Genomic DNA, 23,301 nt, shown 5'->3' on the forward strand with positions numbered 1-23,301 from the left:
AGGATTTAGGAGAACAACAATGGTTAGGATGTGAACTAGTAAGCAAGCTTCTGCAAACTGGATAGATGATGATATATGTCCAAGCATCAAGGCTAGACTTAAAGTGATAACTCAAGAGTCCAGGTGTTGCAAGGCATACCCTAATGCTGATGGGTATGAGGTCACTGATGGAAAATCAGTGCTCCTTGTCAGTTTTGCTAAAAAAGGGTGCCTATGTTGGGTATGGAAGATTTTTGGAATTCCTTGCAGGCATGGCATGAGAGCCATCCTGCATGCAAGGCTTGATCCAAAACAGTTTGTACATGAATGGTACTCTGTGAGAAGGTACAAAGCTGCATATGCTGGTGGAATCAACTCTATCCCTAACAGTGATCAATGGTCAGACTTTGACATGCCTAAAATTGAACCTCCTGCCATGAAAAGAGGAGTTGGCAGGCCTTGTAAAGAGAGAAGAAGGGATGAAGATGAAGAAAGGAAGGGCAAGAGAAGCAAAACCATTAAGTGCAGCAACTGTCAATTCTATGGGCACAACTCAACAACATGTAAAGGAGGCCCTACTGCAAAACAAGTTGCTGCTGCTTTTTCCTCTACAAAGGGTAAAGAGAAGCAAGCTGTTGTTGCTTCTGCTGCTGCAAAGGATAAAGGCTCTACTGCTTTAGCTTCTGCAAAGGCTAAAGGCAAAGGACCCATGTCTTATTCACTGCCTGCTCCAAAAATGAGGAAGCTTAGTGGAATTGGGTTCTCAACCCAGCCTCAGTAGATGAATGTGTTGGTTGTAATTAGCATAAGTAAATAGCACTAAAAACTGATTTTTTTGGGTATTTGAATTAGTTTATTTTGGGTATTTTGGGGGGAACAGGGCATCTTATGGAAATAGCACTAGAAACTGATTTTTTTTGGGAATTATCAATTTGGATTGTGAACAATTGCTTAAGTTTTAATCTCCAAGTATTGTTCCTTTATGTTTATACTGTGTCCAGCCATGATTTATTATAGTTCATTGATACAGTTGAATAACAGAGCAACAAAACAAAAGAAATTGAATTTGAACAAAGTTCTGATTTTTATTTAATCCAGATGATCAGTACATTATTCAACTACTTAGATTGTTAAGGACTAAGTACAAACATCCCAATTGCCCTTACATGAAACCCTAATTTCAACTAATTTCCCCCAAATTATCTTTCTAGGGTTTACCAATTCATTCACTTAATTAAATCAAATTAAAAACATCCAATTGTAATCTTCATCGATATCATCTACTTGCCAAAGCCATCGAAATAACCTTCATCATTGACCTCATCAACAATCCTCACAATATTTTCTTCAGAAACCCATGCAAAAAAGTGACAGCTACTGCATTTGTAGTAGGGCCTGTCTGGATTAGAGCGTGTGTCAGAAAAACGCACATCTAGAAATCGCTTAAATGAACAGTCGCAGTAGCAAAGCTTGATTGCTCGAGCTCTTCCCATGGTGGCTGCGTAAAATTGGATGACGAAGAAGACAACAATGGAGGAAGTTGGGGGAATTAAGGGATAAAGGGTTTTTATAACCTGTTGTCTAACTTTTGGGGGGAAAAAGTTAACCATGGTTAACTTTATTTATGATATTTATGTTAAAACACCATCATTAATGTCATCATTAGGAGAAAAAAGATAAGTAATGTCATTTTGTATAATCCAAAAAAAGGGGGTTACCGTTGGTGCGTAGCAGAAGTTGGGGGTCACCGTTGAGAATATCCCTTTTTTAAATAATAAAAGTGAAATAATAAAGTGGTGCAGAAATCAATGCATAAAGTTGTGAGAGGAGATAAATTAAAATGTTAATCTAAGAGATTAACCTGGGCTCCCTCGGTTTTTAATGCTTAGATACTTCGTAAAAAAAATGTAAAAGCAAAATTTGATAAAACCTCTAATAGTTAGCAATTTTTTTATCTATAAAAAAAATTCTATTTTATTATCTTATTGATCTTATGTATTATTTAATAAAATTCTATTTTATTATCTTATTTATTTTATGTATTATAATTTAATCTTATTTTTTTTTTATGAATTTTATGTATTAGATGTTGTTTTATATCTCAAATTAGAATAGGTATCAAAATTTATTTTTTATGTTTGATTTTTGATACATATACATAGCAATTTTTTTTTTTTTTTATATTTAAAAATTAATAAGTTATTGTTTTTGAACTTACCGTGCGTGGCACGGGTCCTAAAATTAGAATAGATAATCTCTTCACCAATGAAGTAGATAAGTAGATGGTTTAAAAAAAAAGTAGATAAGTAGATATATAATCTCTTCACATTTAAAACTTTCAAAAGTCAATAAATTAAATAGTTTCTCATTTGAGTTAATTATTCCCCTAATTTTAATTCAGTCTATAGGGCATCTTTAATTTTGACGACGAAGTTGCAAAAATGGAAATATACTCCGTATCTAAAGTCCATAATTTTTCTTTTTAATGTACTCGTATATACGAAATTATTGAGTTTTTATTTAAATGTTCTCGTATATACGGAATGATAAGAGCCACATATAAGAATTTATGAAAACTCAATTAACAAAATAGGTCAAAATATTTTAGGAAAAATTTTCAAAAATAATACGACCTTTCAGCGGTCCGCCAAAAATAAGTCAACCTTTTGATTATTTCTGAATAATACGACCTTTTAATGGTGTCCGCTTTAAACAAGTTATTTTACCTACAACCTGAATAACCGGTAATAAATTAATTTAATAATGTAATTAACTCTTAATAACAACTTTAATTATCAATTATTAATAATTAATAATTTTAAAAAAAATTCTTAAAAATAAAAAATGAAAAAAACCACCATCAGCTCAACCTCCACCAGAAAACACCCACATCCCCTCCCTTTCCTCCGCCAGAAACTCCTGAGCACCATCTCGCCGTTCCCCCGCCCGCAGAAAACGCCGGCAACCCTTCCACCATCACGTAAAACTCCCCTCTCCCCTAACCGCATCCCCTGATTCCAGCCACCCCCTCCCTTATTCTGAATCATCTCCATCATCTTCCAACGAGACTCCATTGAATCCGCTTTCACCGGAATTTCTCTCTCCTCGCCATCTTCCTCCGCCATTTGATGATAATTTGCGACATAATTTTACAAATTGGTGCAACTGTAAACCCTAGGGATTTTGCGAAATTTGGGATCGAAAAAATGAATTCAAGTGAGGGAAGGGAGGAGGTGGCTGGAATCGAGGGTTGTGGGAGTTTTACTGGATGGGGGAGGACTGCCGGCGTGGGCTATCGACGTTTCTGATGCCGGCCACAGTGAGATCGATTTGGAAGATGACAAAGAAACGTACCATCGTCGAGGACATGGGAGTTGTTGAGCTTGACACCATTAATGGCGACATCGTCATCGAAATTAAAGGAAGTAATGTAAAAAGAGTTGTCAGGGAAGAGAGTAGGAGTTTGGGCACCATAAGAGAGAGATGGGAGATCGGCAAAGGAGTAAAAGCGAGGGATAAAGTGGAGGTGGGAGGTGAAGAAAGGGTTTGGTGGCAGCGAACAACGCTGGAGGAAGGAGGGATGTCGTTTTTGTGGTGATGAAGGCTGGCAGACGGTGATGTGAAGGCGGCCAAATTGGTGGTTTTTAGTTGAGCTGGGCAAAAAATGGCGGTTGGTGGGTGCAGCTTGGTGGTACTCCTGCCGGAAATTATGGAAGGGGGAAGGGGAAAGAGAAAGGGAAGGGAGTTTTTTTATTTAAAATAAAAATAAAAAAAAATTAAATTTCTAACGAATAAGATAATGGCACGTGTCCTATACAACTTGTTAAATAGGTCACTAACCGGTTATAACTTGTTATAGAGGATAAGCCCCAAAGGTCGTATTATTCAGAAATAATCAAAAGGTTGACTTATTATTGGTGGACCGCTGAAAGGTCGTATTATTTTTGACAATTTTTCCAATATTTTATTGAAAAACTTTGATTTTTTAATTTTAAATCGTGTATCGCATGAGTATTAATCTAGTATAATTATAAATAATTAAAACATCGTCAATAAAAGTATAAAACAGTGCATATAGGTGTCCTAAAATGAGTGTTATTAGAGCTGTCAATTCAGGTAAACAGGTCGGGTTAGTATGGGTTAGGTCAGTTCGGGTCGGGTCAATTCAGGTTAATGTCGTAACCTATGTGGGTCGGGTCATACTCGAGTCAGGTCATGCCGGGTCATACATCTTTTCGGGTTTGGGTCAGGTTTAAGTCGGGTCAATAACAAGTTGGGTTACATTCGGGTTGGGTGAATAATAGGTCGGGTTAATTCGGGTTTTAACGGATTAAAGCGAGTTAGAGTCATTCTCGGGTTCGAGTCGGGTTCGGTTCAAGTCAATAATTTGCGGGTTATAATCAAGTCGGGTCATATTCAGGTTTGGGTCTCAAATATTGGGTTAATCCGAGTCTTGGGTTGATTTCAGGTCGAGTCATATCGAGTTCGGGTACTTTTTTTAGGTTGGTTTGTTAACAGTTCATGTATTGACGTTCACGTTTAATCATTATCAATTTCTTCATTTATTATAAGAGAAATAATTTCAGATAAGTTCATATACGGGCTAATAAGTTTAAACTACATGTTTTTTTTTTCTTACTTATTTTAGGATAATAATTTCATATAAGTTTTGGTTCGAACTAATGAGTTCATATAAATTTAAGATAAGACCTCAAAAACGTTCAAGTGTGCTGCCTGCCTCAAATTTTTTTTTTTTTTTAATTAATTTTTTTTTTATATTACTGTCTTTTTTAGAATTCTAGTTTAAGCTCTTAACTTTGTTTAGATGCTTGTTCAGAATTCTTTATTATTAGCTTTGTGATGATTCGGATTACAATCCTTCTCAATTAACTAGCTTCATTGAGGGAAACATTTTAAAGCATTAATGTGCTAAACTACATTAGTATCTATATTAGATAAGAGTTAAGAGTTAAGAGTTAAGATATGTGTGTGGTGTGGGAAAGTTGATTTAAGGAATCAATGTGTAAGCAATGTTAAAGATAGATTTGTCAATTTGAGTGTTTGGGTCGAGTTAGCTCAGTTCGGATCAATTTGAGTTAATTGCATTACTATTCAGGTCAGGTTACATCAGGTTTTGGTCGGGTTAAAAACAGGTCGGGTTGAATTCGAGTCGGATTAGTAACAGGTCGGGTTGAATCCAGGTCAGGTTGAATTCGGGTGAGATTAGTAACAGGTCGGGTTGATTTCGGGTTTCAACGGGTTTGGGTCAATCATGAGTTCGGGTCGGGTTCGGTTTAGGTCAATAATTGACGGGTTATGTTCGGGTATCAGGTCATCTCAGGTCAGGTCATGTTCGGGTTTGAGTCATGAATCACAAGGTTAACTCTAGTCTCGGGTTGGTTTCAAGTCGGGTCATATCGGGTTCGGGTCACCAATTTTTCGGGTTCAAATAGGTCAGGTCATGATCGAATTCGGGTAAAATTTTCGGGTCGGGTCAGCTTTTGACAACTCTAAGTATTATACATAATTTTTGAATTAAAAATCCGCTTAAGGTCATAAATTTTTGGGTTACAAAAAAGTAAAGAACTTAATTTTTTAGAGTGATTTAACGGAGTATTTGAGTTACAGATTTTAATAACAAGACTTTTTGTCATCTCCCTCACTCGAAAATTAGTGTATTCAAGTATTTAAAATGTGAAAGGTTGTCAAATGCAATTATACTTCTAACACGAATTACAAAGCCTTGCAAGTAAGCGGGAATCTGTACATATCCGATCCAGATACATACATGCTGATTAGTAGTCTACTGCTATATACAGAAATTACGTTCTAACTATCCTTGCATCTTCAAGAGCAATGCTAACAAAAAATATTATACGTGACGTACAAGCAGCATACATACTACATACACGAGATGCAGCAAAAATGGTGTTATATACAGTGAATAAGACGCTCAGGGATTTCCCGCATTTGACACAAAAGGCACCAGCCTTTTGTGATCCTTCTTCCTTCCAATAGCACAGTTATCCAGAACCCTTCCCATAATCAACCGTGTATTCTGCAAGGCAACTTCCTTAGGGGGCATTCCTGATTCTACTGCTCCCCCTTGCCCATGAGACATTAAAGCTGTTCCATATCCTGAACCCAGCAGATATGGTAGGGGTCCACTACGAGCCTTAAATGAGGTTTGAGGTGCAAGCTGCTTTTCTTCAGCCCCAACTTGGCCATTCTCATAACCACCAGGCTCGTGCAAATGGGAACCACTTAAAGAGCTGCAACTTTGCAAAAGGGCTTCCAATACACTAAGTGCGTCACACCCCAAAGAGCTTTCCACCAACTGGGACACAATTGCATACATATGCGGATTTTGGGCAGCATCAACTGGAGTATGCTGTAGTAGTTCTTTCAGCAAAAGCAGAATCACACGTTGATATTCAACACGGCCTCTCTCTAGTAATCTTAGCAGATGACCAAAAGCTAATGCCGAGTGTTTTGGGAACCACTCATTGCACAATAATGGAGCTATGCAGGCAAGTAAATTGTTTATAGTCTTGAACTCACCTTGCGAGTATGCCAAAAATACTGTGGCCAACCCCTCAAGGGATTTTACCCGACACCAGTGAGCGATGTTGGCAGCAACAGAGCAAGCTTTCTGATACTGCTGATGGAGAGGTGAGGCGAGCCCAATGGGATCCTTGCTGAGCTGTAAACACAGCCAGGGTAGCAAGCCAGTAATATGCATGAGAAGCCTCGTTCCTGGATCCCCAAAAATAGAATCACATGACGGGAATGTGATGCGTGAGAGGACCTCAATAGAAACGCCATGGCTAACAGTTGACATGAGCCCTTTCAGAACAAGAGGCTGCACACCTTCAAAAGCAGGAACCTTCCCACCGAGATCAACACCTGTCCTTGACTCCATGTGCTGGAAATCCCCCACCTCAGATACACTAGTATCCAGCTCATCACGAGGCATGCTAGATAGGAGAACATTTTCCGATGTTCTTTCCCAAAAGGACAAACGATCTATCACACGCAAGAAAAGCTCGAGCACCTGGCAATAAACATGCACAAAGTCTGTGTGCATCATCGCAACACAGCCCCAAAAAAGCTGGGGGAAAAGTATGACCTTTTCAGGTTCCATGTTCTCTACCATCACTTGCAGTGTTAACAGAATCTCCATAATAAAGCCCAGAACTTCAGGCTGAGGATTAGTTAAACACCTGTGCAAGCAACGAAGAAGTGAAACACAAGCATCACTAGTTACCTTTGGCCTCAGTGCTCGGTATATCTGGTGGGACCGGCATGCAAGGTGCCTTGAAGTACACTCCATGGCCCATTTTGACGCTTCTGTTCCCCAAGTCTCCCGAAGGTCTCCTTGGAAAAAAATAGCATCAACCATGCTTTGAACTAGGGCAGACAAAAGTGCTGAACTAGGGACATCAGGCCTTACAACACTAGGGTCCTCATTTTCCCACATCATGCTTCCACGCTTAGACTGCACATACTTAATTAAGCTGACAACCTGCTGTTTGTTCTCTCCATCACTGTTTTCAACTTCATACAGCTCTAAATGCCTTCCAGCCAGTGAGTACAACAAATTAACTAGAAGGTGTTGGCAGTGCTCAAGAACAATATCTTCTGAACTGTCCATTGAAACAAAAGTAACATGAAACAACAAAGGCAAGTGCTCCCTAAAATCTTCATCATTTTCATAGGCAATTTCAGCAAGTAGAATCAAAGCAATGTCTGCTTGAGTAAGCGAATGCTGTTGGTGACCCTGCAAAGCTGACTGAAGCTCTTTTGCATTGACACCATGCATTCCAGAGACACTGAAATGCAAGCCATCGTCACCAGAGTTTGGGGTGTCAATGAAGTAATCTCCACTGTCCCTGGACACATGACGACTGCGTATGCTTCCAGTAGAGCTTCGCACCCCCATCAAAGGCCCTGACATGTTTACTAAAGATGGAAGAAGCTGACCTGAACGGCCAGCAGGAGTTACAGGCACAACATTCATCTCTGAGGGCATAGGACTCAGGGGACCTGAGGCACTGCGCCCAGCCACACCAGCAGTGCGCCAGCTCAGGCTCCCACTAGTGCTCCTCAGAGGGACATCAAGAGAGCCTCGAACAAGCAAAGGTGACATATGTGGTTGGCTGTCAACATTAGATGCAATCTGTGGAGCTGCAGGGCCTTGAGAAAACTCCAATATAACATTCCCATTGACATCAGCCTTGCTGGTGCTAGGCCTAAGAGGCTCAACACTATCCTCAAGCATCCGCTGCGCCAACTGATAAACAAGATGATCTATTGTTCGCTGTGGACAAATCCTTGCCAGGTATAAGCTCACCCTTTTTGCAACTGAGAAATATGTAGCAAAAGCACCACTTATTTCTGCAGAAGCATTGGAATCACAATCTTCTATACCTTTGGTGATTAAGAAGTCCAGAACTGGACTAATGTTCCTATATTTGCTAGCAATTGTACTCCAAAGCTTCTCAATTTCATCAGGAAACTGATCACCGTGCCGCCAAGTAACATAGTACAGACTTTTTAACAAGCGTTCAGTCCAGCCATCCTTCAGTTTCCAGAAATTAAGATTTTCAATCCAGGGTGCCATGCAGGTTAAGACTTGATGTTGAGCAATTATGTCAACAGCATCAAGCTGCCTTTGCATAATTTCCTCGCAAAGAAGCTGACTCAGCTCAGGATGATCCTTGGCAAGTTTGCAGGAAAGCTTATACTGGAATTGTTGGTAAGAATCAGGGAGATTGCCAACAACAGCAGCTCTATAACTTCCTGTGCCCTCCATTCCATCTTCTGCCCATGTACGGACAGAAAGCGTTTCAAGCATCTGCAGGGCATCATCTCGAATTTGTCTAGATGGATCAACAACTTTGTATAAGATTAAGCTCAGCAGTCTCTGAATTTCACATTTGGGTATCTCTTGGCGCATGTAGACTTCAGCCAGAACACTGAAGTAACCATCTGCTATGGCAGCGTCAGAATAATAGCACTGGAATAAAACAACATAAAACAAAATAAATCAGGTCTACATTAGTTCATTGAAAAACCTACATTTTATTTCATAAATGAGTAAATTTTATACAAGAATCACTTACTCAACCCATCACATAATAAAATAAATAAATTAAAATAGCAATAATGCTGAATGTCAGAAAGTATTAGAGAACCTGCTTTGCAGAGAGCTCTAGGAAAGATGAAATGAATATAATTTCAACAATTAGTCTCTTAATCATAAAGTTGTTCTCTCTAGACGTCACAATCTAAATCATGGTCAAGGTAAAATTTAAATATAGATTACTGAATATCAACTGAAAATAGGCTACAAGTTTCCCCAACAAAAATAATACTTCCTCTGTTCCACAAATATTGCAACAAGGATGAAATTACGCATCCCAAAGCACATTTATATGCTAAATATCTATAATTATATAAGAGTAAAAATTATAAAAAGTTGATATTATGAAAGTATTTTACGAGACGAATCTAACAAGACCCCACATGACTATATTTTACTTTACGTATAAATCATAATATGTGGTCAAACAAGTGTGATGAATAGTGTAAAAGTCCAGTTGTTGCAATATTACTAGAATAGAGGAAGTATATACACAATAACGCTAAAAAATTGTGATCATATGTGGAGACACCTCTACTAGTTTTGAGATTAGGGGGGAAAAAGGACCTGATCAATGCAGGCAGGAAAGAGATCCAGATTTGTCAGAAGCAGATTCTTCAATGCCAATTTTGCCAAGGAAACACGAAGGTGGCCACCTTTGTGTCTATCACGCCCTGTACCTCGCCCACCATCACCAGTGTACTTAGAATAAGATGGAGTCCTCGGGTCTGCAGGAGAGTAACCAAAAGGAGCCCTAGGTGCAGGCTCAATAAATAAACTATTTATCCAGGATATTACTCTGCCACTCATTTTCCTGGCATTGTCGTCAAAGCAAGGTCCATACAAGAGTGAGGCCACAGCATTCATGGATGCCCATTGTATAGCCTCAACTTGCTCATTCAGCTCCTTATCAAATGAAAGTTTATCCACAGAATCCTTTGAGCGACTATGTTGAGAAGCTTTATACCTTTCTAGTTCACGGCGGTAATCACTGATTCCATCTTGATTCCAAGCACAGCCCACATCATCACTCCAAGAAAGAAGTAGATCAAACAATCGTTTCCTAGTTCTAAGATCAAACTTTTCAGATTTTGATTCAACAAATTCAGGAGCAAGATATCTTAGGACAGTGGCAAGAGCAAAGCGAAGGGGTTGTACATCTTGAAAACTCTCTAAAGATGCAGTCAAAATATGTCGATGTGTCTCTTCAATGAACTTTAAGTAGTGAAGGCGGAAAACTGGTTTCCGATTGAGCATACCAGGCCAAATTTTCTCTGCCACAGTTCGATAAATATTTGCGATGTGAGTGCGTAACTCTTCACGGCGAGACTTTTGACTCTGCATACAAATGACTAATTTGTCATATCCCTCATTACTTATAAAAAAATTCAAAGATAATTTAACAAAGAGATATTTCAAAAGTTCATAATCCAGGAGGGAACCACTCAATTAAATCACAATAAACACAGTTTCAGATCTAACATAAACATTTAAAATAGAGTAAACTGCAGGACACTATACTGGAAAAAAAATGTGTCAAGGCACCAAAATGGAATTAGCAATCATGTGGAGCACAACATTAATATTTTGCCTAACTTTGAGGCTTGAAAGTAAATTCGTTCAAGAAACAATACGGTATTAAGAGGACCAAGAGTGCTCTTCAGAGCAACCAAAGCAAAAAAATGCATGCCAATCACAGTAAATATCACGCCTAGCTAAGAAAACCGCCACTCTATCCCACATAGGTTTCTTGAAATCCAGTCAATACTTTCGATTCAAGACAGCCTGGATACAGGTAACCTGACATAGAGATTATCTATTTCTCTCTCCCAAAACTGAAACAATGCACCTAGATATGCTTTATAACAGAGCTTGAACAAACCCGAATGACACCCAAAATATAACAGAGTACAGCAGCTCACAATGCAAAATGACCCGATTCCCCAACTCCTCACATTAATTTTTGAGTGGGATCTTTCTCTTCAAATTTTTCAAACATAGACAAAGAGCACAACTGCACAAACACTAGGTGAAGATAGCAAGAATAGTAATAAGCATATCAACATCGCATTGCATTTCATCCTCAGAAGCTTACATCAATATATATGTGCGTACGAAAAAAAAATAAAAGAAACTGTAGTATCTCACCCCAATAACTCAATTCATTCTAAATGCAGAGGATCACAATTTTACATGCAAAACCATCAATTTACATTCAAACTAAAACAGTCCAGTTTAAACTATAGCTAAATTCAAGTTTCCATTAATCAGAAACCATACCTTCCATTTGGGCTTTCCTTCTGTTTCAAGAGAAACCTCGTCAATGAAAGATGCAAGCTCCCCAAACATAGTTTCACATACTTCCAGATGAGAATGACCAAGAGCCATTGTAGCTGCATTCTATAACAAGGGACGGAAATCGACTCAACACTTTGGTCAACAGCTAATTCATAAACTATATAATAAAAAATAATAATAATAAAAAAAAAATTAAAAAAAAAAAAAAAAAACACTTGCATGTGTAGATAGTACTCTCAAAATTAACTCACTAGAAACAATAGCAGCAAGCCATTTTGTCATCTCTATAAGCTACCAAATCACTATTAATTTTTCAGGAAATGTTATTAATATCTTTTTTATAAGAAAACATAAAACTTTATATTATGACATAAGTTTACACAAGCTTGACTAAATTAAATAAATGGATCGATACAAACCCAACCTGAAATTAAATGGATTAGGTTACGGTCAAGAATTGAACTTGAAAATGACTTGTGTAACCTGAACCTTCAAAAACAGATGAGGTTCGGGTTTAGGAATTGAACCCAAAAACTTAAATCAGATTAGGTTTGGGTTGGGAATAATGAAAACCCATTTAGAGCTGATAACCCGTTAAGAGCTGATTTGAACACGAATTTGTGACCCAAACTGACCTCGCCAGCCTACTATGATCATTGACGGACTAGGTGGACTATAACGCAACTATGGTGCATAGGTGCCTGAACAACAGCTAATCACCTTGGTATATGCAGAGAACATTAACAATATACTGCATAACAACTAACAGAGCCGCCAACACTTTTAGTAATCCAATGCGATTATTAGCCAGGCTTGTTAAGGACTTGAGTTGGACTCGAAAAGACAATCCCTATCCCGCCAGGTAAATCAACACAAACAAATCTGAAAGTTGTTGAACATAACTTGCTAAATTTGAGCACCTAACCCAAGAGCGAACACCTAATTTCTCCCACCTACTAAGTCAACTCCCAACAGGCCATATGATTACTTCTTCCAGCCAATAAAAAAAATAAATAAATAAAGAGGAGACATCCAGCTTGTCTGACCGTACACTCAAATGAACCATCAGACATGCTTTTTCACATGGATAAAATAATTCAGATAGCACATCAAGAGACTAGAATAAAATGTTAAAGGCACAGTTAACTTCATACATCAAGCCCTATAATGTAAATGCCTATTATCAAACAGGTCAAGAGCGCAATTCAAAATAGAACTTTGTTTGTGTGTGCCTAGATTCAAAAGAAGCTTCAAATTATATGCACTTACTACTTGAGCTTCAGATCCAGATTTTAGTGATGGAAAAATAAGTCTGAAAAGCTCTTTTGTTGCTCCAAAACTCGCAGCCTCCCTGGCGTCAGGAGGACATGAACAAGCAAACATTGCATACATGAGCCATTGATCCAACTTGTTATCTGCATCTTGTGATTGATTAGCCCTGCCACCTAACTCAACAGGTGTAATATATGCAAGACGTCGAATAACCTCAGACCTGGGATAACATATTGCATTTCCCTATCAGTATTTGATCTGAGATTAAAATATCCATTAAGATAGTTAAACCTAGGCATATTGAAAAGAGAATTAATTGAGCACATAGTTTTTTAATTAGTAACTATAATAGGAACAGTAATACAAGCAAGTAGATATAAGCCTATAAGTAATCTCATTGAGAAAGTATACCGCCTAGATATAACAAGAAACCAATAGTTGCAGGAATCTCATGTGGTAGCTAGCTACTTATCAAAAACTTACCCAGCAAATGTAAAAAGGAAAGAAAAAATATATATATAATCTAATAAAATTTTCAATCAAGAAATACATTTTAAAACAAAATGTATAAAACTTGATATTTTTCTAAGGTGTTATTATAAATTGGAGAGTTCTACATGAACGTTAGAACAGATTATACAGTAGCTTTAACTATGGAACAGATTATATTATGACCTCTAAGATAAATTAGAACATACATTTTCATTGGCCAATACTCTCTAAAGCTTTTGTTTTTATAGCTCCAATTTTAAATATGGTTGAACATATCACACTGCCAAAAGTTCAAAATCTTTGACCACAAAAGGTCAAATGTGGTCTACTTCCTCCGTTTCTTTTTAGTTGACACGTTTCTTTGTCACGTTTGCCAATGCACAACTTCAATCATTAATATCTTTAATTACCGATAAACAAAAATTATACAAAGTTGATATAATGAAAAGATATATCGGGCCGAATCTAACAAGATCTCACACGACTATTATTTTCATTACGTATAAAGCACAAAACACGGTCAAAGGGGAGTGAGTGAATAGTGCTAAAGTCAAACCGTGTCAACTAAAAAAAAACAGAGGTAGTATTATTTAGCAACAGAAATGATATTCAGATTTGTAACCTCTAAATATTTTATTATATACATATTCAAAAAAGTCAGTAATCAACATCAGCCACTCAAAAAGTTGCTTACTTCGCTTCCTGAACAGATCTTGGGCAAAGCTCAGAAGCGTATTTCACAAGCTCACTTAGGCATCTAGCCCATCTATTCTTATCGGGACTTTCAAAAAGAATAGACTGGATGGTAACATCAAGTGGAATTGCATCACATTCACGTCTCATATCAAATGGGCGCCCACAATCCCAATAACAGCTCTGGACAATGTCATCCTGTCATAAAGTAGATAAACTTATAAAAATTGAGCAAGACTGAATCTCATAGTGTGGAAGAAATGAAATCAGACAGGGAAAAAAAAAATACCCACCCCGTTTTCCTCAAGGACATCAATTATGAATATAGGTTCAGCTTCATTCCTCAAACTGTGATCTGCTTTTTCATGAACTGCAAGATCACTTATGTCATTCCACAAGGCCTGGACACAGCGTAACAGCTCAAGCGCAGTATGCCTGATCTGACTATCAACAGAACAAAGAAAAATAAGGCCAACAGCATCAATCTCAGAAGCACGAAAATCAACAGCTTCTCCAGAACGATGAACAGAAGGCCTCCTGAAGGCCCCAATTTCTTGGGCCATATGCTTTGTATCTTGTTCATCAAATTCCAGCCTTTCCTCATGTAGACGTAATCTCCAGAAGCGCATCAGTTCTAACAACCGTCCCAATGATGTTTGAATAAGAAGTGGGAACTCGTCAGGAAGACGTAAAATAAAGTTTGCCATTCCTCTCATGACAGCAAATCGGCGATGAGGCAGGGATTTCACGATTCGATTCAGCACTTGCACAGCTTCTTCACGTACACCAGGATCAATACTTATGCCATGCTGAGGAATTATTTCTGTGATCTTATCATTTCGACCAACCTCTTCTATCAGGTCAGGAATACATTTTAGAACTGATCGGAAAAGATAGCCTTGGGATTTCTCCTTGGTCACGGAATCTGTAGAGGTAAACAGAGGAAGTATAAGATAACCAGGAAAAGACCAAAATTTAAGGCACATATAAGGCAACTCTGCAGATGGCTGGTCACACCTAAACAACTAAATTCCTAGACGTTTTGACAGACACGGGTCTTGACAGGTTGAGTTCATCACTTGAGACAGTGTAAAGCTTATAGAGCTAGAAGTCTATTCTAGATGGATCAACTTAACAGGCTTAATGAAGAAACCTCAAAAAGAACTAAAGATTGACACCCAGTACAGTTTTAGTGAAAGGGAGAAATAATTCAGCTCAGCAAACAGGAAACACGAGGTTACAAAACACACACAACAACTGAATTTTAAGAGGAATAGGTGAGAATATTGACTAGAGCATAAAGAACATAATTACCAGTTAATGGTCCATTATAAGTGTACATGGAGTCTATAGATTCAACAAGCATCTTGTATAATATTATATCAAAACGCATGAAGTGTGAAAAAATATAGATTAGATTAGGAAAACTTAGTATACTACACCATTGAAAATGTCACATAGGTCTCTCTCAGTATTTGTGTGTGGGTGTGTGACCTGTGTGTAGGTTGCTCTTGGAGGAGAGAGAGGGAGAGAGAGTATATCCACATGTAGGACTCTGTGTACAGAAATTCCTCTATTATAATAATATCATAGGTTTCCATGACTTGAGAATGATATAAACAGGAAAAAAAAAATTGAAATTGATTTTATACATCTATGAAATTATATTTATGTATTCAACTGTTAAAATATAGTTCCTCCGCTCTTTTTTAGTTGACACGTTTCTTTTATCACGTACCAACACACAATTTTAACGATTAATACCTCTAATTATCAAAATGTAAAAAACTATAAAAAGTTGATATTAATAAAATTCACATTGAAACAATTCAAACAAGATCCCACATGACTATGTTTTATTGTAGCAATAAAACAGAAAAGCTAGTCCAAAGTACAATTTGTGCATAGTGTAAAACGTCAAAACATGCCAACTAAAAAGAACGGAGGAAGTATTTCACTATTTGTTGATAATAAACACATGAAATATCCAGTAAAGATATTGATTAGATCAGAATGTACAATGTATCTTTACTTAACTGATCTAGCTCGTAATTTCATTGTGATTTGCTTCAAAGATAAATTCAATTACTTATTCAACTTAACACTCTAAAACCACAAAAACCAATTAAATTTTATCAAAAAAGCTGTCGGCATCAAGACATCACAACAAATCAATCAACTTCAAATCTACTTTTAACAATTGATAACCAAACAACTACTTATCATGTTTTTCTTAAGATTAATGCACAAATAAGGTAAAAATTTAGTCAAATCAGAAAATCAAATCAGACCGGTAAAGATCAGGTGAGCTGAACATATCCTACATATTAGTTTAGCCCTCATACATCATTTATACTCATGTTGGATAATGCTCTAAGTTATAGTAAAGGCATCCCTTTGGTACATTATCTACAATGGCACTAAATGCACCAGGTGAATACAATGCAAATACTTATACAGTTATACTATATCAAGAAGTGCAGTGAACATAGGCTAGTAGAACCATTAGCATTAATCAGACTAGCATCTCAGTAGAAACAAGGCTTACCAATGGCTGTCCTTGAAGAAGTAAGAAGTGCCTGACTGTAGGTTCGATGGCAAGACCTTATAATAAACTCAATCGCAGCCTTTACCTTTGGAATGTAGTGGCCAATGTCATGACCTGCCATTTAATTATAAGAATTAAGAAAATAAAATCATCATATATTAGGTAATTGACCAGCATAACAGAATAAAAATGCAAAATGCATGTTAACAGTATTTTTCTGCACCAATAATCACCTTGAAAAATTTCCAAACCAACATATTCACTTGAAGGAGACACAACTATTCTGTGCAAAGCACGGAGACCAATAACTTTTGCTTCACTTGAACTGTCTTGCCTTAGCAGCTCCAAAATCATATGATTCATTGCAAAATCAAGATTACTTTCTGCTATAGTCACACAAAAGTCAACAAGTTTGTCATGTTGGACATCTTGTGTAAGCATTCCTTTCCTTAGTATTGTTAGCAATTGCGAGGTGACACTATCCAGATAGTCCCAAACACGATTTGGTGGCTGACCGGGTGCATAAACACTTAAATAAAATCTCACAACACGGTGGAGACAGTCCAAGGCCATGAAGCGATGGTTCTTGTCCTGCAGAGAAAGTAAAACTGTGAGAAGTAGGACCAACAAGTGGAAGATAACAGAGATAGTAATTCAGATAAATAATTACCATAAATCAATAAATCATTCACATCCAAGTGATCCAACAGAGGAATGGACTAACAGAGATATACTATAGAGATAGTAACTACAAGCATTATTTTCCATATCAATAATTACAATAAACTTACGCGCAGAAGTTTGTAAAGCTGCTCCATGTGCGGACCAAAATTAGTTTCGAAAGTCTGAGGCTCTCCGAGGCAAAGAAAAAGAGTCACAAGAGGGTAGCCCACCTGTACCACAATTTATCATTTCAGAAGAGCATGAAAACCAAATAAGTCCTATTATTATATGTCATCAATATTAAAGAAGAAAGTTTCCATCAATAAAGTTTACTAGAAAAGCTTGCAGGAATTCAGAGGAAGGTCATGAGAAATAAAAAAATTCCAGCCAGATATAAAATAATGGGTTACTGTTCCTTTTCCGAATCTTTCACCATTGTGACCCCCCTCTCTGAGCTAATAGAATACATAAACACCAAGATCAATTGGAAAACATACTAGCTGAGAAGCTGACATTGGACTTATTGGAAAAGCATGGCTGTGTAAAAACTCTGGAACAACTAATGGTGAATAAAATGTGAACAAAAAAGCTGCAACATATAAAGTTCTTCAAAAAAAAATAAGGTGGACAAACGGATGATACTGAGCACATATTAGAAAGAAAAGAAGTATATGTTCAGAGGAAAACAGAATCTTTTACTTCCCTAATTAAAGTATGTAGCAGGTTTTTCGCCCATTAAAACAAAAAGAAATTATACATCCAAAACATCAATACCAAACATACATGAAGAAAATTTATCTTTATACTATACCAAATGCCCAATAAAATAAACTTTACTAAAGCAGGAAACAGGTGGTGAGCATTTATGCCCAAAAATTCTCATCATTGCAGCACTAATTCTAAAACAAAGAGCATTGAGGCATTACATACAGCAATATGCTTGCTCTGTTTGTCCATCCAATGGATAAGCTGCCCTCTTATTCGCCCAACTGCTTCATACCAAAGATTCAGTGCTGGTTCCACGCCTAATGGAGGCCAGTGATTTCTTCCACCATCTGCTAGTGGGGCCAAGATATTTGTGAGCATGTTACATAGGGCATAGTGGAGTTCACTTTTCCGTTTGTGTGGAGCACGATTCAAAGGGTTTGCTTTTGCTACAAATGAGGCCGATGCATTCAGTCCACCCTCTGTCTTCACCTGAGTATTGCAACTGGTTATAGTGATGACCTCACAGTTGTGTCAAGTATAATTCAACATACATACCCCAAGTTTCAAGTAACGCATGCCACTAATGATATTTAACGTCTCGCTCCGGGCAACACTAGTGTCAATTCGGCGAGTGTTCAGCTCCATAAAAAAACGCTCAGTTACAGAACTAAACCTACATCAGCAAACAAGGGATATATGTTAAAAAAGTTCAATATATCAAATACTCAATTGATTGCCTGCTACGGCTGCTAGATAATTACTTAAACAACCATCATAACTTAGAGATAGCTATTTCTACAGCCCTAAAAGACATAAAACAAGAATGAAAATTGCTCACAAAATCAACTAAGATCATTCTAAACACTATTCATTAATCTCATATTGACACCCTAGTAAAAAATGATACAATATATCAAAATTAGTCAGCATAAAATATATCAAAGTTATTGACATATATCTCAATAAAGTATCAGCAAGACATTTCAACTTCAAGACAACAGTAATGTGTTCCATCATACTCGAGCACACCTTAAATCTTGGATTTACAAAAACGGCTAAGTTCACGAGTTGGAGATAAGCAGACTCGAACCACTGACATCCGAAACAAAAAAACAATTGTGCAGACAAATAATGGTGAAAATCCAATTATCAATCTCTAAACAGATCATAACCAGTACAGTAGTATAAAGAAAAAAAAAAAGCTCAGAAATCCTTTTACCTTATACGAGATAAAGCACCTAATAGTTGGGCAACATGATCCAAGAGCAGACCCCTCAAATCGACAAGGGATGGATATTCAACCTGGCTTACAACCCTGCAAAAAAATGAAATTGATGAAGGGTCCTATGATGCAATATTACAACAAATATATAATAAATGATCCCTCCCTTCCATGTATATGATTGACTAGGTTTTTAGATGGAATAACCCATTTTGGGTCACATTCATGTCTGGCAATAAAGTACAAGACTCCAAAAGCTAGCTATCCAAATAGAAAGCAAAGCATCTCCATCACTTTTTCAACATTGTGAAACAAGATCACAAAACTCAAAATAACACCAAGGAGGCAAGGACGTTATAGCTACATGCAACAGCATGATAATTAAAAATTAAAACACAACAAAGATACTTCTTAGACTAAACTTGAAAAAGTTAGAAGCCATCTCAACTATATTTACTTTCCTCCCAAATAAATGCTACAAGCATTAATAGTTGCAACACTACTAATAACCAATGATAAGGCCAAGCTTAAAATGATCATTTCCCTAGTAGATAAAATGATAAATACTTTCCAGAATACGGAAAATGAAGATGAACAATATGTCTTCCTCAGAAGCATGGCTTAGTACAGTATCCACAAAGATCTTACCTGTCGGCATTGATTAGCCAGTCAAAAACAAAGTTCTCAAGCCCAGACCAAAGTTTCTCTGCACAGAATTCAAGCTCCAATTATATACCTAAGCAATGTTGAAAGAGCCACAATTTAAAATGAAGAAAAAAATTGCAAAGTAACCTGTAAGTCCTTCTGGCAGACAACACTCCACAAAACGAATACACGCTGAGCAAAATATGCACTCCACTGCAAGCTGAAATGATTGTAGTGCTTAAGCAACACTTAACCAAAGACTTAAAGGAGTTGAGAGTATGTAATAATTGTAAACAAGGAACATTGTTTGATATTCATTCTCCGTTTTACTCAGCATCAAGGTGTCTTAAAAATTTTAGTACACTCTGGATCCCAGTGGAAAAAGGGAGAAAACGCCTAAAACAAGTCACCTACCAGGCTGTCAATTCAACTACCACTATGCTTGTAAAGATCTTCCCGTGGTACTAAGGCTAAGTTCTGTATACCTGAAACCCTGTAATCTGTTCTTATTGGCCTTAAACTAAGCTTATGCTTACTTAGTAGCCCTTCTCTGAAATTTAAATTTTCTTAGATAATTTTTTCATTCGGATAAAAGAATAAGGCCTACAGCCCTACATATATATGAAAAAATTCATTTCATCACTACGTGCTTCTTTTTTGACATGATTTACCTAGTCAGACTCCAAAATCCTGGAGCAATGATTTAAACCCTTCATAAATTCACTTTCCAAAGGAACCTTAAAACTTAAAAGTAAATCTATTCAGACTAGATGTATTTATAAAATATACTCAACAATCACTATGTCCTTCCTTTTATGATTAAACATCAGATCAATACTTAGTATTATGCATCACAGAACCTACGAGACACTGGCACAGTAGAATTCAAGTTGCTAATTAGATGAGCTTTATATTCCAACAACTTGATAAAATAGACAATTACAACTACTTTTGCCAAACTATCTTTTAATGGAAGAAGCAAACCTTTCTCTGAAATGTAGAAGCATCATTTGCACCTTTTGGGGATTCACTGCAAAAATGTGTAGGAAACATATTGCATAAATAGAAGCTAGAGATCCAGCAGGGAGCAATAGTCAAAACTGGTGCTACAACACCCACTGAAGTTATCTTTTATAACAAATTTATTTGCCCAAAAAATTATATAAAATAAAATAAAAACACAGGATTTTTCTCAGGCCACATCTAAAATGTTGTTTGCAAAAATGCAAGCAGAGTAAAATATTACACACATAGTCGAAACCACAGAAGTAATTGGTTGTTCCTGCATGCATGACATTTACCTAAGAAGCAACCCATGTTGAAGCAAACTGTTTTAAAGTGATGATTAAACAACAGCTCACAAAACCAGCTTTCAAATATGCAATGTACAATGCAATTCGCCATGTGAGCAATGAATCAACAACAAAAACAAAAATGTAAAAGAGATATCCAACCAAAATCAAGTTTAAAGCCAAGATAACAGGCCTGACAAGGTCAAGCCTATAGAACGCTAGAGCTTAGAAGTTCCTTCCGACCATTACAAAATCTTATTTTTAGTGTAGACCAATGAACAATTTGCTAAACTCAAGATATAAAAGAACATTTAAGAATGAGACAACATATCTCTGAATAGAAGACAAGACATCTGATTCTAGAACACTTCATGATGAAATAAATTGCAGTCAATAACTGATGATAACAACTAACCTCTCTCTCCACCTAAGAAGAGCTTCCAAGAGAGGCACTGGTGTATGTCGAGCCACCATAGCAAGGGAATCCAGTACTTGGTCATAGGCTGGATCAGATGGACTAAGGTATTGTCCATCCTGCAAAATTTCAACCCGAAAACATCACAAATTAGCAGCAAATCACTGTTGACGCCTCCCTTCAATATATAGACCACATTCTGTTTTTTCACTAAGTTAAGACCAATAATTTGAAGAAAACTGTATCATATTATAATTCTATACCATTCATACAGTGTTTTTAGAATCATTCTGAATAAACTATTTTCATAAAAACAGTCTTCCTTACTGACAGGAAATGATTAAAACATATTATCAGTTTTTCTTCAAAGTTATCGAGGAAGTAGATATTACTTAATGCAAACTAATCAGAACTCAGAAGCAAGGAAACAATAACAAGAGATGTACAACAGCAACGTCACAAATATAAAATATAATCAAACACTCGAAGACTCCCCTATCCTACAATATAAGCAACATTATGCATTGTGAAAAATGTGGTATTACGGCTATCTTAATATCAAAAAAACACTATAAGAGGTCATTAAACCCCTCTCTTCCCCACAGCATAACGAATGTTCAAGCAGTACGAGTATATACATTGCTAATCAGTAACAGTTCTGCCATACAAAGATAGGGTATACACAATTCTCGTATTCAATAAAATGGATCTCCTCTCTGGCTCTCTAGTCTTCTCGAGTTCTAGACAACACGGAGTTCAGCTAAGCTACACTACACTCAAGCTCACCACTCAACAGCAAACATCGGTCGTCATCGCCAAAATCACAACAACAAAGCAAGTAACAACTTAATTCAAATCCACCCGAAATAAACTCATTCCCCAAATTTCAACTAAATGAATTAACTAATCAAATAAGTATAACAAATTATCATAATCCATCAACACATTCATAGTTACAGAACCCCATTAAACAACACACTAATTAAGCAACAAAAACAAATTAAATTCAAATAAATAACATAAAATTGGGTAAAAATCAAACCTGGGCTTGGGCAGTTTCAATTCGACGCCTAGCAAGTGGAAGAAACCGTTGAAGCAGCGCATCCACGATCAATTTTGCAGCACTGCCCGACTTCATTTTCATAAAATTTAACAACTTACATTAAATATTTCTCAATTACTAACACCCCAAAATCTATACTTTAAATTCATCCAAATTTTCGCATCATATATATAAATTCATCACTGAATCGAAAACCCCTTAAAATTGGTGAATTAAAAATTAAATGGTATTGAAGAAATTAAGTTTAGGATGAATTAAGCAGATCAAAAGGGTAGAAGAATAAGGGAAAGAGAAGGTTCGAGAAAATTGTGGCGGCGAAATGGGTGGCGGAAGGTGGATCTAAGTTGGTTTGAGAAGCGCAAATATGGTCGTCAATGATGATGCCACCACCACCGTTGTTTGGTTTTTTATGGGCTTGCTTTTTGAGATAACCACCGTAGTTTAGCTGTTTTCTACAAAGTACTTATTGATGACTAGAGACGAAAATTGCACCTTGGCTAAAATTCTACCAAGTTTTTATTTTTTAAAATGAAAATTGCACCCAAAAAAAAAAAAAGATTTGTTGATAACTAGAAACTTTGGTATGTTCTTTTTAACTTATTTTTGCAAATACAGCAAAAAAAAATAAATAAATACATCTATATGGTGTACAATTAGCCAGTTACGTTCGTCTTCTCTCAAATCTCAGACCTATTATGTCAAATTGAAGGTGATAGAAAATGTACGGTTAGATATATTGGTTAATGGATATATATGTACTATGACTAAGTGAAGCCACATACTATGACTTCCTCCATTAATAACTAGATCTTCCATGAGCAAGTAGCATAACCGTGCAAAATATTTATAATAGTAAAGTTTTCACC

At 36.7% G+C, this 23,301-nt stretch overlaps 1 protein-coding gene across 1 annotated transcript; it reads right to left on the reverse strand.

Moving 5' to 3' along the window:
* Positions 1-5,632: 5,632 nt before the first annotated feature.
* On the reverse strand, positions 5,633-22,962 carry LOC110694213. The gene is made up of 17 exons (XM_021871395.1): positions 22,415-22,962; positions 21,373-21,491; positions 20,650-20,695; positions 19,813-19,885; positions 19,669-19,726; positions 19,018-19,113; positions 18,354-18,471; positions 18,021-18,287; positions 17,219-17,320; positions 16,661-17,018; positions 16,428-16,541; positions 14,173-14,804; positions 13,881-14,077; positions 12,692-12,914; positions 11,405-11,524; positions 9,692-10,462; positions 5,633-8,998 (listed from the first exon to the last, which is right to left on the reverse strand). Exons 1-17 carry the CDS (start codon positions 22,514-22,516, stop codon positions 5,933-5,935), a joined length of 6,462 nt encoding a protein of 2,153 aa, XP_021727087.1. The 5' UTR covers positions 22,517-22,962; the 3' UTR covers positions 5,633-5,932.
* Between the last annotated feature and the right edge of the window lie 339 nt (positions 22,963-23,301).

This window comes from Chenopodium quinoa, unplaced genomic scaffold (assembly GCF_001683475.1).
Source record: "Chenopodium quinoa cultivar QQ74 unplaced genomic scaffold, ASM168347v1, whole genome shotgun sequence".
Lineage (NCBI taxonomy): Eukaryota > Viridiplantae > Streptophyta > Magnoliopsida > Caryophyllales > Amaranthaceae > Chenopodium > Chenopodium quinoa.